At 40.4% G+C, this 19,446-nt stretch overlaps 2 protein-coding genes across 4 annotated transcripts in view; one reads left to right on the forward strand and one right to left on the reverse strand.

Moving 5' to 3' along the window:
- Positions 1-19,446, reverse strand: part of PEX13 (peroxisomal biogenesis factor 13) — an 89,734-nt gene that overhangs the window by 50,925 nt on the left and 19,363 nt on the right. The window lies entirely within an intron of this gene.
- Positions 1-19,446, forward strand: part of PUS10 (pseudouridine synthase 10) — a 68,111-nt gene that overhangs the window by 21,665 nt on the left and 27,000 nt on the right. For both annotated transcript variants that reach the window (XM_032178582.2, XM_032178583.2), the window contains exons 5-6: positions 14,957-14,991; positions 18,899-19,010. In XM_032178582.2, coding sequence (XP_032034473.1) covers positions 14,957-14,991; positions 18,899-19,010 — 147 coding nt within the window. The remainder of the gene's footprint in view (positions 1-14,956; positions 14,992-18,898; positions 19,011-19,446) is intronic.

Here is a 19,446-nt window from a genome sequence, read left to right on the forward strand (position 1 = left end):
ATCCTTGGAGTTATCTTTTAATGAATAGATAAAACCAAATTTGTAATTAGCATGTCAATTGTATGGTTTTTAAAAATGTATATGAGAGCCCTTTAAAACTGTTTTTTTAAAACATTTAAAGCATTGCCCCTGAAAATCTGGTTTGTGTTATTGATCTATCAATGAAGGAAGTACTTGCTAAAGAAAGGTAAATCCTCCCCACCCCATTCAAAAACATCACACATTCTGAATTAGTAGGTACTTTTAATGCATTTTCCTTTGATTTCCCTGATGCAAAAGCAGAAGTAACCTTTTTTTTTTTTTTTTTTTGGTAAAGTCTGGTTTCTCCGATAACAAGTGTTCTAATCTTATGAGCATATTTCTGACGGATTGCAGACCCAACCTGGAGTAAACCCATTAGATACGGCCCCATCCAAGTAAGACACTGAGGAATAAAAAAGAGAAAAGGCCAGGTGCAGTGGCTTACACCTCTGTAGTCCCAGAACTTTAGGAGGCTAGGCGGGTGGATTGCTTGAGGCCAGGAGTTCAAGACTAACCTGGCCACCGTGGCGAAACCCCATCTCTACTAAAAATACAAAAATTAGCTGGCTGTGGTGGCACATGCCTGTAATTCCAGGTACTCGGGAGGGTGAGGTGTGAGAATCGCTTGAACCCAGGAATCAGAGGTTGTAGTGGGCCGAGATTATGCCACTGTACTCCAGCTTGAGCAACACAGTGAGATCCTGTTTCAAAAAAAAAAAAAGAGAAAAAAATATTTCATCTTTAGCACAAAGTCCTCGTAGAAATAATAAATTTCAAAAAACCTATAAATTTTTCAAAAGTAAAAATTTATTCTCAGCCCAAAGATAGAAACTGTTTTGTACTGTTCCTCTGTTTTTCATTGCTGAGAGGTAATAGTGAAGCAGCAAGGATCCTAAAAATATAGTGCATTTTAAAATAAAATAGACCTCAACCTCTTAGATAATATTTAAATGAGGATTTCTCAAGCTAATAGTACCCAAGCAAATATACTATGTAACACTTTAAAATTTTGTGATCTAATATTACTTTTAATTTCTTTTTAGTAAATTGGTTTGATATAAATTGAGATATAATTCATTTTAGCAAACTTACTGTTATGCAAAAGATAACTTAGATAATTGCTTGTGAGTTTATAAAATAACCTTTAAATTTCTGAAAAGGGTTCACAAGTATTACATTTAATTTTTTTCTTTTTTAAATTATAAAAACAGCACATGCTTACTGAAAGTGCCAAACAACTCAGAAGTATGTAAAGTTAACATTAGTCTCTCTCTTTCTCTTCCTCTTTTCTACTTCCCATTTTCTGGAGTAACATTTTGGTAATCTCTTTCTAAGACCTTTTGCTATATACATATAAATGTATACCTACATGGACTGCACATAGTTTGGGTTTGTTTGCTTTAGTGAAACATACATGTTCTGAAAACTTTTTATCCTGCAACAACCATTGACAACCTTCAACTGTGTTAGAACTTACAGAGCTCACATATGCATATATGAGCTTTCCCGTACAGATGGTTAAATCAGAATTTCTTAAATTAATTCATTTATCCAGTTGAAGAATATTCAGATCACCTTCAGTTTTCAGTTTTTATTATTATAAATGAAATTTGCAATGAACATACTTGTATATGGAGTCTAGTATTTCTATATTTTTGTCTGATAAATTCTTAGAATTGGAACTGCTGAATTGATGGGAATACACATTTAGAATTGTGATAGGTATTTCCAAATTGCCCTCCTAAAAGGTGGTACCAGTTTACAGCAGTGTATTACAACCCCATGTCTTTTTCAAACCTGAAGTTATACTCTTCAATATTTTCTAACCTATATGCAAAAGTTTTCTTGTTTTAGTTCGCACTTGTAGTATTTGATTTTCAAATACTACAAAAGATGAACTTTTACATCTTTTTATATGTTTACTAGCCGTCTGGGTTTCTATTATCTGGTTATTTGGCTTTTTAAAATTGATTAGTAAGTGCTCTTTGGACATAGTGACTATTAATCTTTCATCAATTCTGTTTCTCCCAGCCTGACATTTGTCATTTACCTTTGTTTGTGGTCATTTAACAAACATAAATTTCTAATTTTATGGAACTTTTCATCTAGGAACAAATTTATCTGTACTTTTTCAATATTTGTTTTGATCTTTCAAGTATATTATAGTTTTTCCTCACACATTTATTTATTCCTATGTGTTTTTAAATGTTTTTTATTTTTGATTTTAGTTGAAATTTGAGTGGAATCTCTTTTTCCCATACATTTTTTCCTTTGGCTATTAGGAAAGTAATGTATGCATGTTTGTAGGTGTGTGTGTTTAATGTTTGTCTTGGAACTGACTAACTTACAGGTCTCTATTATTAATCCTAGTGGTTTTTCAGTTATTATCTAGGTATGTAGTTACCTTATTTGCAAATAATGATACTTTTGTCATTTCTTTTTTACTATTTTAAAAATATATACAGTATATTTAGGTGTATCATATGTGTATATTTTAATACTAAGTATATTGTCAGCTCTATTCTGATAGGTATGCTTTATCTAATTTTTTTTTTTTTTTTTTTTTGAGATGCAGTTTTGCTCTTGTTGCCAAGGCTGAAGTGCAATGACGCGATCTCGGCTGACTGCAACCTCCGCCTCCCAGGTTCAAGCGATTCTCCTGCCTCAGTTTCCTGAGTAGCTGGGATTACATGCGCTACCATGCTCAGCTAATTTTTTTGTATTTTTTAGTAGAGATGGGTTTCACCATGTTGGTCAGGCTGGTCTCAAATTCCTGACTTCAGGTGATCCACCTGCCTCAGCCTCCCAAAGTGCTGGGATTACAGGCATGAGCCACCGTGCCCGGCCTATCCTTTATTTAATGAAATTTGCTTCTATTCCAAGTATAGAATGTTTTGTTAAAAATAATAAATGGATATTTGCAATAATTATATTTTTCTCCTTTTATCTATTTTGTAGTCAAGTAAATTAATAATTTCTTTGTGTTGAATTTGTGGTGTTTTCTTGAAATAAGCATTTTTCATTCTGATTATAATAATAATTAGACTTAAGGGCTGGGTGTGGTGGCTTATGCCTGTAATCCCAGCACTTTGGGAGGCCAAGGCAGGAGGATTGCTTAAGGCCAGGAGTTTGAAACCAGCATGGTCAACATAGCGAGACCCCCATCTCTACCAAGAAAAAAGTTAGCTAGGTATGGTGGTGCATGCCTGTAGTCCCAGCTACTCGAGACTATATTTTTGTCTGATAAATTCTTAGAATTGGAAATGCTGAATTGAAGGGAATACAATTCAGCTGGCCGAGGTGGAGGATCACTTGAGCCTAGGAGTTAGAGGCTGCAGTGAGTCATGATTGCGCCACTGAGCTCCAGCCTGGGCGTCAGAAAGAGACCTGTCTCAAAAAAAATACATATTCGACTTAATATTTTATTTAGCATATTTACATATATAGATATTTGGTTTAGGTATTAAATCATGCAATTAGATTTTATATTAGATTATGTAAACCTTTTGAAATGAACCGTGAGGCTTTCTTATGCTTCAAAAATTTTAACAACAAAGAAATTATCTGTTTTTGTTTCTTGAAATGTTGTTAAATTCACTTATAAAATGATATTAGATGGTTATAAAGGTAGGTCTTTATTACTTTTTCAATTTCTTCTATTAAAAGTTATTGTTCTATCTGGCCAGGCATGGTGGCTCACGCCTGTAATCCCAGCACTTTGGGAGGCTGAGGCAGATGGACCATTTGAGGTCAGGAGTTTGAGACCAGCCTGGCCAACATTGCAAAACCCTGCCTCTACTAAAAATACAAAAATTAGCTGGGTGTGGTGGTGCGCACCTATAATCGCAGCTGCTTAGGAGGCTGAGACACAAGAATTGCATGAACCCAGGAGGTGGAAGTTTCAGTGAGCCAAGATCGTGCCACTCCACTCCAGCTTGGGTGACAGAGCAAGACTCTGTCTCCAAAAAATAATAATAATAATAATAAAATAAATAAGTAAATCCAGGGACGGATCAAGATAAAGACAGATTTTCTGGAGAGAGGAGAGAAGTAAGTATAAGGAGTTCCTGCTGGAGTCAGGCAGTCCTGTAGTCCTGGGACCAAATGCCTGCATTGTGACTAGGAGGAAGTTAGAGGCCTCTTTATTTTTTATTATTTTTATTTTTTTAATTGAGATGGAAAAAGAAAAGTTGTTGGGCTATCTGTTTTTTCCCTCTTCTTGAGTCAAGTTTTGATTAATTAACTATTAGCTATTTAATTACCAAATAATTAATTTGTTACTTTATTTTCCTTCAAAATTGTTTGTTTCAAAGTGTGGTCTAGCAACCCCTAGAAGTCCTTGCAAGGGGTTCATGAGGTCAAAAGTATTTTTATAATTTATAATAATTTGCTTTTTTCACTCTCATTCTTTTAAGAGTATACAGTGGAGTTTTCCAGAGGCTATGTGATTACAGCAAATTGAATGTAGAGGCAGATATGAAAATCCAGGTATCTCCTAATAAGATGTATATTAAAGAGATTTGCAAAAATGTCCCACAGCATCAGTTTTCTCACTAAATTATTTTGCTTGAAAAATATACTTTTCAAGAAAAGTTATTTATGTTAACACATAATGGATTTATTACTTTGTCATTAATTTTTAATGAATTAATAAATATTTTTTAGGCCAGGCACAGTGGCTCACGCCAATAATCCCAGCACTTTGGGAGGCCAAGGCAGGCAGATCACCTGAGGTTAGGAGTTCAAGACCAGCCTGGCCAACATGGTGAAACCCCATCTCTACTAAAATACAAAAATTAGCCCGATGTGGTGGCGGGCACCTGTAATCCCAGCTACTCGGGAGGCTGAGGCAGGAGAATTGCTTGAACCTGGGAGGCAAAGGTTGCAGTGAGCCGAGATCTTGCCATTGCACTCCAGCCTGTGTGACAGAGTGAGACTCAGTTTCAAAAAAAAATAATTTAATTCATGGTTTTAATTGCTAATATGGTAAATATTGATAGCTATAACCAACATAAACAAAAGCTACTTGAGGTTCTCAAAAACTTAAGAATGTAGGCTGGGCATGGTGGCGCACACCTGTAATCCCAGCACTTTGCGAGGCCAAGGCAGGTGGATCACCTGAGGTCGGGAGTTTGAGACTAGCCTGGCCAACATGGCGAAACTCCATCTCTACTAAAAAAATACAAAAATTAGCCAGGCATGGTGGCGCATGCCTGTAGTCCCAGCTACTCGGGAGGCTGAGGCAGGAGAATTGCTTGAGCCCAGGAGGCGGAGGTTGCAGTGAGACGAGATCGTGTTATTGCACTCCAGCCTGGGCAGCAGAGTGAGACTCTGTCTCATAAAAAAAGAATGTAATGGGTCCTTTAACCAAACTGTTAGAGAACCACTGATCTACATATAACAATTTAATTTTTTTGAAGGTGCCTGTACTCATCTTCTATAATTCTTTAAATCTTCTTTGAATAGAATAGTCTACTGTACATGGGTATATATCTGCATCTATATCTATAATTACATTTTACATGCATTTTTGGTTTTACACATTTATTGTGTGTTCATGTGTGTTTGTCAGCAGAACTGCAACTTGAATGGAAGCACTGACCTACTTGGTGTTTCGGTTCTTTCTTGTGGCTGATTTTGTCCACAGGCCAAATTTCTAGAAGTGATTTAGGTATGTGAGCTAGTGGATTTCTGATGATAGTCTTGGATGAAAGGCACAGAGTTCTGTAGCCACAGGCAGGAAGAGTTGGTGGGAGATGGGTGGTCCTCCAGGGAAGCTGCCATCACAGGTCAGCCTTATCCTCTGATGGTTGTGCTGGATTTCTTGCAACCTGTATTGTGCTCAAGGCAGGAACTCGGAGGTATCCTTAGAATGGGGCTTCACTGTACAAAGTCCTGGCCGCTATGAATGTTTCAGAGAAGATGCTGGCTCTCTAAAACCAAATTCAAAGAGGGAGTACATTTGCACTTCTCAGCCACACCCGGCTGCCAACAGATGTTTGAGATCCTTGCTTCACTGAGGTTATTAACTCTAGAGTTACCTGAAATTCAGTTGCTATGTGTGTGCTCTCTCATTTTCATATGACACTAAAGAACAGTACTGAGCCATGTCTGTCTTCATTTATCTATCCCAGAGCCTTTCATTTATTGTAACTGTCCTGTCTTTTCTGATCCCCCTCCCTGCCTCTACTCCTACCCCACCCCACTTGCAGAATTTCCTCTTGTTATTTCCAATCAAATCCTTCATTGCTAAACAAACATCAGCACCTACAGTGTTGGAAGATGCAATGCAATTTCCTTAAAACTCACAACATAAAAATAGCAATTCCAGGAACTGGAGTAATAGAGCTGTAAAACCTAATTTGGCCCCACAGATTCATTCTATCTTTGCTGATCTGTCCTTGCTTTTCCCCTCTTGACTTGTCCGAAAAGAACATCTTCAACCTTTTCAATGCTATCTAAAAGTTCTTATTGCCAAAGTAGAGAGAAAATCTAGAGTTAAATGGTCTCTTCTTATGTCTCACTTCATTTTCTTTTTTCTCAACCGTGTAGGGAAAGAAAAGAGGATTTTGATGGTTTTTAAACATGGCCGACATAAGTTTTATTTATCAGAGGAGACACCCAGATTCAGTCTGTTATGTTCATTTAATCACAGGTCTGACATCCAAGGCTTTGGGGAAAAGAAGAAAGTTTTGAGATGGGGAGGTGGTGGGGGTGAGGAGATGGTGGTAGTGCAAGAGTCAACTAAGTGGTAGATCAAACAGTGGTTACAGGAAAATACTCCCCCTTCCTCTCTTACCTTCCTCTTTCTGCCACCACGCCTGAGACACAAGGTGAGGGGCAGGCCCTGGAGAGGCAGATGTTCAAGGTTATAGCATGCTGCCACAACCCTGACACATGGTGAGGCACAGGCCCTGATGGAGCAGAAGTTTAAGGCACTAGCATGCTGGGGATGGGGAGGAGGAGAAGGAGGAAATCTTAGGCAGTGGTCTGGATAGAGAGAAGGAAGAAGAATTTCTCTTGTCACTAACCTCCTTATTGAGCCCAGTTTCCAAATGGCTATTAGAGTACAAGAAAAAATTACATAAATGTTTGTATGTATGTATGCATATGTGTATGTGTGTGTGTTGGGAGAAGAGTTTGGAGCAGGGGGTACTGCTAAATGCCTCCAGCTGCCCACACAACTATTGTCATTTTTCTATTGTCATTATTCTCAGTCTATATTTATATTATCTTTGTTATTATAAATGAGTCCAAGAGAGGTATAAGATTCAAAAGAATATAGTTTGAAGGGCGTTGGTGGTGATTTAGAAACCTCAACATCACTGCCAATCAGCAAGTCCTGCTAATCTGTGTTCTCAATACTTCTTAAAGTTGCCTATACTGTATCATCACTAGCATTGCTGTAATGTATTATTTCTTGCTTGAATTACTGCTTTAGTTTACGACAAATCTTCCTTTTCTTTAATTCCCCTCTTTTTCTTCTAATTCACAATGCAACCAGAGTGGGCATTCCTGAAGACAAATATGATCATGCTACTTCATTCCTTAAAATCCTTCTGTGGGACCATATTGCCTTAAGGGGAATATCTAAACCCCTTAGTATGGGTCCAGTAGTTCTGTAATCTAAGTCCTGCTTCCTCCTTTGCATTTCCCAGCCACACATCCTCAGTTCTTTGGGGACCACTGACATAGTCCCCAGAACCTTCCCAGTGCTCTCTGGCATTTGCACCTTTGGGTTTCCTCTGTTTGGAACATACTTTCCACATTTTTTACCCTGTGAATTCCTTTTTTTTTTTTTTAAGATGGAGTCTCACTCTGTTGCCCAGGCTGGAGTACAGCGGTGCAATCTCAGGTCACTGCAACTTCCGCCTCCCAGGTTCAAGCGATTCTCCTGCCTCAGTCTCCCTAGTAGCTGGGATTACAGGTGCGCACCACCACACCCAGCTAATTTTTGTATTTTTAGTAGAGATGGAGTTTCACCATGTCGGCCAGGGTGGTCTCGAACTCCTGGCCTCAGGTCATCCACCCTCCTCAGCCTCCCAAAGTGCTGGGATTATAGGCTTGAGCCACCAAGCCGGCCTGCCCTGTGAATTCTAAGTAGCTGATCCTTCGAAGCTTAGATTAGGTGTCACTTCTCCTGCAAGACTGAGCCGAGGATCCTTTACATGCCCCTCCTAAGTGTATCTCTGTCTCAGCCCCCACCACTCTGTATTTTAATTATTTTCATTACTGTTACTATTAATAGCTTAATGTTTATTATCATTTTATCTTAGTTCATGGGTTTGCTCATGGGCAGAGACTGGTTTTTTATCTCTGCATTCTCAATTGCAATCTCACCACATAGGCAGTACCCCCTAAATAAATTGAATACCTTCCTCTTATGGTTTGAGAAACCTAGAGAGAGAAGCCACCTTGCTAGTGATCACATAAGAGAAGCAGAGCCTGCCTTTTGATCTAGTGTTTGTTTCCCTCCATCAGGAATTACAGACTCAGATGTCTATAAGAGCCAGATAGACAACAAAAATGAGAAAAGTGGGCTGGACACATTCTCTCATTTTTCTGGAAAATATGACTTTCTCACACTATACTTTCCCATGTATGATAAAGAAATATTTTAGCACAAGACATATTTTCCTCTTAAACTACCACACAAGAAAAACAATAGTATGAAAATGATGGTTATGTTGCAACTTGATGAATTATAGAAGATTCAAAGATCAAATGTTTCTTTGTGCTGCCGCGAGTTTTCGCATATACATGAATGAATCACATCTCATGTTATGGTTTCAGTCTTTGGGTTCATGACCTAGCTTGGCAATCAAAACCTTCTGACCTTTCCAGTTTCATCTTTAATCGCTGAACCCCTAACCTCACTTATGAACACACATAACGTACCCTAAAGTGTCCAACTTTACCGAATTGTAGTTTTGCAACACACCATTTTTAACACCTCTCTCTGTCTCTATCCTTTCTCCGTCACCTCTGCTTGAATCAACTTCAATCTCTGTTCCTCCTGTCACCCACTCTCATTATTTAGTACTAGATGAACCTCTAACTCAGAAAGCTCAAACACCATTCCTGGGCATAGACCTTCTGGTCTATGGTGTGTGTGTTAGTGTTAGCAGAGTACACAAGCACTTTAGCAAGCACTTATTCAACTGCCCCATTTAGGACTTGCCTAACATTCTCTAATAACGTTAAACATAGTCCAGGATTAAATTGTGTGTTTTCTGAATTTTCCAGAGGTGACATACTGCTTCTGGTATCAAATTTGATTAAACCTGATAACTTTAATGCCATTTGGTTCTGTTGGGGAGGAAAAATTTACTGGTTTACTCTAGAGAATAGATTTTTTTCCATTGACTAAGGGACAGAACATTTATCAAAATTATCTTGGTGATTTGAAAGGGAGAAATATACTTCTTTTTCCTTGCCAGAAGCAGGTCCAGGGCATTATTAGCTTGTGGTAACAATTGAATAATCAAGCAATACTGACTTATTTGAGATTCAGCCTTTAAGCCCCTGCTGTGTGGTTAGTTCTGTCCAATCTGCTGGCATGCTGGAGCAGGGAGCCTGCAGAGGCTTAGGAAGGAAAAACCCTTTAACAAGTCTCAGATGCTAAAGACATTTGATTTAATTTCATGTGTTACACATGGTTACCTGGTTTCCCTTGGCAACCTCCGGTTCCGCCCTACTTTATAATTAGAGGATGGCAGGATACATTGCAGACTTGATGACATCACCTGGAAGTGACTTGTAGAGAACAGAGTTTGCTTCAAAAGAAGAGACACAAAGGTCACTAAGAAAAGACAGAAGAGTCTGAGGTCCCTTAAAGAAGAGACAGATAGTTCTCTATAGCTCAGATTTCATTGAAGAGGGAGGTTTCAGAACTAGCTATAGCAAAGCAGTTTGGAAATATGATGGAATGAGATCAAGTCCTGTAAATCTTTTAAGGTATAAATCTGAATTTTATTATTTGTAAAGTACAGATAAGGTTTCAGTTCAACAACAGTATTAATTACCATTTATTTTTATAATTTCAAGACAGAGTCTCGCTGTCGCCCAGGCTGGAGTGCAGTGGCGCGATCTTGGCTCACTGCAGGCTCCGCCCCCTGGGGTTCAGGCCATTCTCCTGCGTCAGCCTCCCGAGTAGCTGGGACTACAGGCGCCCACCATCTCGCCCGGCTAATTTTTTGTATTTTTAGTAGAGACGGGGTTTCACTGTGTTAGACAGGATGGTCTCAATCTCCTGACCTCGTGATCCACCCGCCTCGGCCTCCCAAAGTGCTGAGATTACAGGCGTGAGCCACTGCGCCCGGCCTTTAATTACCATTTATTCAGTATTTGCCAGGAATATGACTTGGGTCTTTACAAACACATTAAATCCTCACAATATTCCTGCAAGGGAAGTATTAATATTTTTGTATATATAAGGACATGTGTTTATTGATCTCTTAAAGAAGGAGGCTGGGCCAGGAGAGGTGGCTCATGCCTGTCATCCCAGCACTTTGAGAGGCCAAGGTAGGTGGATCACTTAAGGTCAGGAGTTTGAGACCAGCCTGGCCAACATGGTGAAACCCTGTCTCTACTAAAAATATAAAAATTAGCTGGATGTGGTGGCGGGTGCCTGTACTCCCAGGTACTCAGGAGGCTGAGGCAGGAAAATCATTTGAAACGGGGAGGAGGAGGGTGCAGTGAGCCAAGATCGTGCCACAGGACTCCAGCCTGGGTGACAGAGTGAGACTCTGTCTCAAAAAAAAAAAAAGAAAAAAAAAAAAAACAAAGAAAAAGAATGAGGCTGAAGGAAGGGCGGGACAAAATTAACTACAAGATTTCAGTTTTAGGAGACCATTATTCTTTTTTTTTTGAATGCTCCCTAAGTCCCATAGGTCTCAATCATATATTACAAAACAGTTTAATAACAATGCCTATAAATGATTACCTTTAGCCATCCATTACTCATAGTAATTTGTGTGTTATAATACTATTATACTATAATACTATACTATTATAATACTATAATACTATGATACTGTCTGGGTGCAGTGGCTCATGCCTGTAATCCCAGCACTTTGGGAGGCCAAGGCGGGCGGATCACGAGGTCAAGATACTGAAACCATCCTGGCCAACATGGTGAAACCCTGTCTCTACTAAAAATACAAAAAAAAAAATTAGCTGGGCATGGTGGCATGCACCTGTAGTCCCAGCTACTCGGGAGGCTGAGGCAGGAGGATTGCTTGAACCCAGGAGGTGGAGGTTGCAGTGAGCCAAGATCACGCCACAGCACTCCAGCCTGGGCGACAGAGTGAGACTCCGTCTCAAAAACAAACAAACAAACAAACAAAAAACAAAACAAAAACCGTGATACTATGCCCATACATTTTGAAATAAGGCTCGAATAAATGAAAGGAAAAAAGGAAGGGGTCTTGTAATACTACTACTATAAATGGTATTAGGTTGAGCTAGCAGAGTAAACCAACAAATCAGAAGGTACTGGTGAGACATTCAGGCACTGGTGTTACGGGATCCTTGGAGTATTGCTTTGCCAGCTGGAAACCTCTGTGGACAGTGGCGTCTTTGCCCGAGTTTTTCTCTGGCCCACTAGGCTCGTTCTGTCCACTCTGCCTGGCAGGCTACGCCTGGGTCCGATGCCTGCCAAGGGCAAGCCAGGGTGGAGCAGCGATAGGTGTGTGAGTGAGCATGGGGTCCAGCCATGGCACACAGCAGGCACGCTGGCTGCAGTGGGGCAGGCAGCTCCACGTGCAGGCATGGCTCCCTGTGAAGCTGAGGCTGGACCAGACATACCATAAACAGCTTCCACAGCTGACCTCGGGGAATATGGTGGCACCTGGAAATTTGGAGACGCTAGAAACCGCAGAGCCCTAAAGAGGGTGTCACAGCCCTGGCTCAGGGAGCTCCTAGGTCTGGATTCCCGGCCACAGCTCTTCTCTTCCTCTCTCTTCTCTCCTTCTCGTCCCCCGTGGTGAGCAAGGGGCATGTTTCAGCCCTGTTTGTTTTACAGCTCTTTTAGCCCCACCATTTGTCAGGTCCCAAGTTCTTGTCTTGCGTCCGGGAAGAATGAAGTATGCAAACAAGTAGAGGATGAGCAAGATGAAGAGGAGCTTTATGGGCGTGGTGGCACGCGCCTGTAGTCCCAGCTACTCGAGAGGCTGAGGCAGGAGAAACACTTGAACTTGGGAGGTGGAGGTTGCAGTGAGCTGATATCGCACCACTGCACTCCAGCCTGGTGACAGAGCGAGACTCCATCTCCAAAAAAAAAGGAGCTTTATCAAGTGGTAGAACAGTTCAGAGAAGACCCACGGTGGGTAGGGTAGCTCCTCTGCATAGCCAGGGTGTCCTGATAAGTGTTCAGCTCTCAGCAGAGAGTAGCTCCTCTCTGCAGGGAGGTCGTCCTGTCATTTCTTCAGCTCTCAGCAGAGAGGGTAGCTCTTCTCTGCAGGCAGGTCGTCTGTCATTTCTTCAGCTCTGAGCAGAGAGGAAAGCTCCTCTCTGCAGGCGGGTCGTCCTGCCATTTCTTCAGCTTTCAGTAGAGAGACCCTGCGGTGGGTAGCTCCTCTCTGCTGCTGGTTGTCCCCTCATCCCTTTGGGTCTGGCTGAGTCCAGGGCTTTACATGGGCCTCAGAAGGGAGGAAGCGTGTGCCAATTGGTCCATGGGCAGCCATGGGTAGGCCTGGAAAAAGGACCACAAGTTCCTACTTCTGTCCCGGGGACTGGCAGCCCAGCCCCCAGGCTTCAGGCCCTCCCCGGCTTGAAGGTGGGGCTTCACTGTGGACCTGCCGCTTTCTGCCCAGGAACCTGTCTGCCTCCTGCTGCTGTTCATGGCGCCCAGGCTGTTCTTGCCAAGGGGTGCCTGCAGGCCAGCACCAAACTGCCCTCAGCCCCTCCTTGGCCTCCCTCCCGTGCTTGTTGGTGTCCAAAGTCCACAGGGGGCTGAGGCAGCATGGGGCTGGCGTGTCAGCACTGCCCTGAGTGTGCACACACCTGGCTGGGCTGCGACAGTGCCCAGGCTCGGCTCCAACCTTGCTCCGAGATTGGTGCAGGCACTGGGAGCAGGGAGAGGTCAGGCAGCGGGAGCAGACACCTCCAAGCCTGTGGGGGCAACGGGGGGCCTTCCCGGGTCCCTGAAAGTGCAGAGATGCCTAGGTCCGCAGCCGCAAGTTGGGTGGGACTCCAGGAACTGCCTGCCTCTTTGCGTTTTCCCCACAGCAGAGGCCGCCCCAGCCAACCCCGTGCAAATTAACCCGACGCTGTCAGGGCTGGACCCACGAGTCCTCGCTGCGCCTTTGGCCGGGTGCTTGTGGGTTCCTGAGATGGTGACGGGGAGCGAGGTTGAGGCCGGAACGGAGTCTTTGGGCCTGAGAACAGGTCCTGGCCGGCCATGCGAGAGCAGAGGTGGCACAGTTGGCTGCCTCGGGGATGTGGAGCACAAGGGTCCCACCGCCGCCACTGCTGCTCCCACAACCCCTCCTGCCGCCACCGCCCACACCTCCCCGCTGCAGCAGGCATGATGGCAGCGGCCACTCCGGACGGTCCACACTGCCATCACTGGGAACAGGTAGTGCCCAGTTAGCGATTAATTTATTCTACTTGGCTCACGTCTGAAAGAATTAATGCAGCTAATCTTTCCAAGTGAACATCAGTCTTTAGGAGTCTATAGAGTACCCTACTGGTCATTTGAAGGAAGTCCTGTTAGTTTAGAAGGACAGGTCTACATATGAACCACAGCATATCCATAAATTAAGCCGTGTCTTGAAGTGGATGTGAATGATAATCGTTGGCCTTTTTTTGTGACACGTAGAAGCAGACTACATATGGCATTTTATTGACTTATACAATGTTTCCGTCATGTTTACAAAATGCTGTGTGCTGTGGGGGACATATCGTTATCTTTCTTTAAGGTGAAAGCTGTGGGAGTCTAACAGGAAACAGAAATCTCAGTGTCAGTCACTTACTATGCAAAGCATTTGGCATAAATTTCTTTTCTTTTTTTTCTTTTTTTTTCTTGAAACAGAGTCTCGCTCTGTCTCCCAGGCTGGAGTGCAGTGGCGCGATCTCGGCTCACTGCAAGCTCCGCCTCCCAGGTTCACGCCATTATCCTGCCTCAGCCTCTCAACTAGCTGGGACTACAGGCGCCCGCCACCACGCCCAGCCAATTTTTTTGTATTTTTTTTTTTTTTTTAGTAGAGACGGGGTTTCACCGTGTTAGCCAGGATGGTCTCGATTTCCTGACGTCATGATCCGCCCACCTCGGCCTCCCAAAGTATTGGGATTACAGGCGTGAGCCAGCGCGCCCGGCCGAGATTAAATGCGGGTTGGGCGCGATGGCTCACGCCTGTAATCCCAGCACTTTGGGAGGCCGAAGCGGGTGGATCACTTGAGGTCAGGAGTTCGAGACCAGCCTGGCCAACACGGCGAAAACCTGTCTCTACTAAAAATACAAGTTAGCCGAGTGTGGTGGCGGGCACTTGTAATCCCAGCTGCTCAGAAGACTGAGGCAGAAGAATATCTTGAACCTGGGAAGCAGAGGTTGCAGTGAGCTGAGATCCTGCCACTACACTCCAGCTTGGGTGACAGTGAGACCCGTCTCAAAAAAAAAAAAAAAAAAAAGAAAGAAAGAAAGAAAAAGAAACACTCATACCTCATTAATGAGAAATAGAAATCTGTAAGGAGGAGGGGGATATCCCGGCTGAATTCCTAGGCCACAGTAAACCAGCATTGCAAAATAAAATCTTACCTCATTTCTGATTTTAAATGAGACTGAGGTCACTGGTAAATTTTTGAATACTAACTCGTCACCTAAAAAGGGGAGTTTGATTAAATAGTTAAGCACTTCAGTAATGATATTGAGACTTAATTTCACTGAACACGTTTCCCCCTTTTCTCTTTCTGGGTGTGACTAAATTGCCTACAGCATGCTGCATGGTTGCTGGTAAAACAGGAAATGGGGTAAGTAATTTAGGTAGGGAATTTTTACTACCATTCAAATACAAGCTACCTGGTTCTTAAAGCACTTTTACTACTACAATCTCTATTTTTATAGTGCATTCACTAGCTACTAGAGAAATTAGCACAAAGAACCAATTTTTATTGTATACATTTAGGGTATCAATCTTGTTTCATTAGTTTATTTGCATAGCATATTAGTAGTTTATTAAAGCAGATTCATTTTTGGTATGTTTTAATATGAATGTAAATACATGTTTTATATGCATTAGGCACTTATGTAATGTAGTTTGGGCAGTTATTTTTTAAAAATAAATTTTATTTATTATTATTATTATTATTTTTTGAGATGGAGTCTTGCTCTGTCACCCAGGCTGGAGTGCAGTGGTGTGATCTCAGCTCACTGCAACCTCCACCTCGCTGGTTCAAGTGATTCTCCTGCCTCAGCCTCCCTAGTAACTGGGATTAGAGGAGACTGCCACCATGCCTGGCTAATTTTTGTATTTTTAGTAGAGATGGGGTTTCACCATGTTGTCCAGGCTGGTCTCGAACTCCTGACCTCAGGTGATTCACCCGCCTCGGCCTCCCAAAGTGCTGGGATTACAGGCATGAGCCATGGCGTGCAGCCTAAAAATAAATTTTATATTGGTCTTAGAAACTAAACTATAAAACTATGTCATAAAAGATAAAAAGCAAATAACTGGTGGAACAACAGTGAGTTTACACATAGGTAAGACATAGAAAACATAGATTCACAATCCTTTATCTGAAACCCTTGGAGGCCAAAACTGTTTTGAAATATAAAATTTTTGGATTTTTAAAATGTGATATGATGTTAGAGATCATGTATATAATTTCCTTCCCCCCCAGGGTCTGGGGTGGTACTACATAATCAAACATACTAATATTTCTGCAACAAAACATATGAATATTCATAGTAAGTTTGATAAAGTCTCTAAATCACCTGCTTCAAATCAGGATTTGATTCCCAACTGAGTTTAAAAATTGTTTTTAATTCTCCAGAATATTTTGGCATTTGAAACTAAAACATACTAGTATAAAACAGGGCCATGTGACTGTTGGCAGTACCTATGTACTCTGGAGAGAAAAATCCAGGAAGAAGCATACATTTCTATTTTAGAATCTCATACTTGGTAAAGTGACTTATAGAAAAATAATTAATTCGGCTTTTTTGTTTGTTTTGTGTTATATATCTGCATTTTCAAAAGGGTAATAACTACATAAGGTTTGGAGGTTTCATTAGATTTTATTAAATTAGTCTCAAATGGTTTAGATTCTGGTGTAATAAAATTTGATCCTATGTTTTTAGAAATTTGCTAGCATAGTCAGAAAGCATGCTTTTTTCTAAATGTTTTCAATTTATATCCATGTTGCTAATGAGTTACTGTTTTTTTTTTTCTTTTTTTTTTTTTTTAGATGTAGTTTCGCCCCTGTTGCCCAGGCTGGAGTGCAGTGGTGCAATCTCAGCTAATTGCAACCTCTGCCTCCCGGGTTCAAGCGATTCTCCTGCCTCAGCCTCCCAACTAGCTTGGGATTACAGGCGTGCACCACCATGCCTGGTTAATTTTTTTTGTATTTTTAGTAGACACAGGGTTTCACCATGTTGGCCAGGCTGGTCTCTTAACTCCTGACCTCAGGTGATCCACATGCCTCGGCCTCCCAAAGTGCTGGGATTACAGGCGTGAGCCACCGCTCCCAGCTTTTTATTTCTTATCAAAGGATTTTAAACTAAGTGTAGTTCTTCCAAAAGATTCTGATTGATATAGGGATAATGAACAGAAAAAAACACAGGTCATTGGTTTTTTTCCCTCAGTGTCCCTAGTTCATTCTGGGTTGAAAAGATTGTGGAGGAATTGCAGTTAAATAATTGATTTAGGGAATTTACAAAAAAAATTAATTGCCTTGCCTATTCTGGTTCATCTTTTCTTTAGAATGGTTGTTGTGTTGTATCTACAGCAAAAGTGATTGCAACTGACACCCTCATAAGCACTTATTTGACAGAGAAGAGAAAGAGTAGTTACTAAGTATGAAATGGGGACTGAATTTACTTTAATGAGTCCTAGTCCCTCTAAAGGACAATCAGATATATGCTAGGGACCTCTGTGAAGATATTTAGCCCAAATTGTTTTAGGAAAGTTATTAGCTGCATTTAACTTTCAGGATTGGAAATCTGGCATTTTGAGTATTATATTTGCTTTATATATAAGGATGAGGTTTCCAAGCTGTCTGTTAACCTTTTCCTCTGGCTCTATAATCTGGAGGGAAAAAATACCTGTAGTTGAAGTTTTTAAACTGGACTCAGGTGCACTAAATATATGTCAAAGACTGTGAAGGATTTAAAACACTGGTTTTCTTAAATAATGTTTTAACTCATTTTTGGGATTCGCTTTTGTAACAACACTTTGGACTTTCCAGAATCTAAACAATTTTAAAAATTGTTTCCATTCTTGTGTTTTCTGTTTCAACGTTTATTCTTTAAAATGTATTTTCATATATTATTTACTTTCAACTGTGATGCTATTTTGTGCAATATTAAATAGTTGAACTGTTGACACAATATCAGGATAGTCTTTTAAAATACCTAAAATCTTTCTGATATTCAGAGAATTAGGAACAGTTTATGAAGCTCACACAGTTAGTATTTGAATAAGTTCTTGAATGTAGAGAAATAATTTGATTATTTGTCAGATGTAGAGTTTATCTGGGTATTTCATTGTTAAATCGCAATCCCAAAGCATATGAAAGCTCTCTCTGTAACAAGTTATATTCTCAGCTGGATAGAGAATGGGTAGATCAACTACTTTTTTCTTTTTTTTTTTTGGATAAACTATTTCTTATTTTGCATTTTTAGAGGAATAGTGATCTGCATACTCTTTTTTTTTTTTTTTTTGATCAACTGAATTCAGCCATTAGCTTAATTACTTTTTGTTTTTAACCTGTGGGTAGTAGTGTCTTTTGGTCTTAAATTACAATGGATGTTGCCTATAAGGAGTAATTTCTATCAGTGAAAATTGGGCATTAAAAGGGATGATGCATAAGTTGGCCCTTACATCTCTTTCATTAAAAGCAGCCCTATAAATAGCCATAAGGCTGGTTTGAAGTTTTAATTATTTGAATGACGTGGGCTTGTTAGTTTGTTAGTAATATCCCAGTGTTCTCAGCAGAGTAGAGGAGTTTTAATAATACCACACCATGTTTTTCATCCCTTTTATCTCAAGTTCTTTTCTATCACAATTTTAGATTACAAACGAAAGCTATAATTTATAAAAGGGACTTCCCAAAACCTATTTATTGTCTCATGAGTATATTTTGGGGGAATGTCAAATTTTTATTCAGCTATTTATCTGATAATACATTGATGAACATTTCAGAACATTGATACTTTAGGATTTAATATTTCTTCTTCAGCAGTAAAGTTTTTAAAAAAGTACAACTTTTACATTGATTTCCCAAAAGTAAGCCCCATTTTCAACAAGAGGGGAAAAGCAAGCATTAAAATGTGGATGTGATTATTGTAATACACAGTTTTATAGTTTGTGAGCAGTAAACAATCATCTCTATCCCATCTTTCTGTCTTCTGATGTATAAATCCTGGAATCTGGCAACTCTAGCTCAGAAAAACCCATTAGTGTGCTTTTGACTTTGAAGCTTTAAAAATTGTGTTATATGCCATTAAAAAAAGTAATTCCATGATTCTACTAGAGTATAAGGTCCATGAGGTAAGGAATTTTTGTCTGCTTTGTTCTCTGCTTTCTATTTACTGTGTAGAATATTGCCTGGTACATACTAGGCACTCAATCAATATTTTAAAAATAATTGCATAAATTCTTGCCTTTAATAGAAAAAGTAAAGTTTTTCATGTCAGTGAATTAATTTTTATGTTATTCAGAAAGCAGAGTCTGTCGCTGGGAAGAGATGATATAGTTCAGCTAAAAGAAGCCTACAAATGGATAACTCACCCCCTGTTTTCAGAGGAACTGGGTATTCCCATTGATGGAAAGGTATCGGGTCAACAGCATTGTTAATTTTATTCTCTGATTTTACTAGTTTTACTTAATTATATGGCAGGATTTTGGTTAGCCAAAAAAACTTCTTTTTAAATAATCCAGTGAAGGATTTTTAAGCTTTTAAAATGTTAAATTCTGATAGTCTTAAATTGAAGTCAAAGCATTTCTTTTTTTTTTTTTTCTCTAAGACTTCTTTATGACCGAAGACACTTATGAGGGTACCAGGTGCCCTAACTGACCTTAAAAGGTTAGAAATGAATCTTTGCCTTTAATGTATTTATAGTTCAATTGGAGGAACAGACTTGATGCAAAGCAACATATAAATAACTGCAAGCAAATATAGAGTCAACTCTGGACTATTTAATTTTGGCTTATCTGTGGCTAATCTTGTTTTCAAATGCATGGACAGAACCTATTCAACTACAATGAG

The sequence above is a fragment of the Hylobates moloch genome, unplaced genomic scaffold, assembly GCF_009828535.3.
Source record: "Hylobates moloch isolate HMO894 unplaced genomic scaffold, HMol_V3 SCAFFOLD_15, whole genome shotgun sequence".
Taxonomy (NCBI): domain Eukaryota; kingdom Metazoa; phylum Chordata; class Mammalia; order Primates; family Hylobatidae; genus Hylobates; species Hylobates moloch.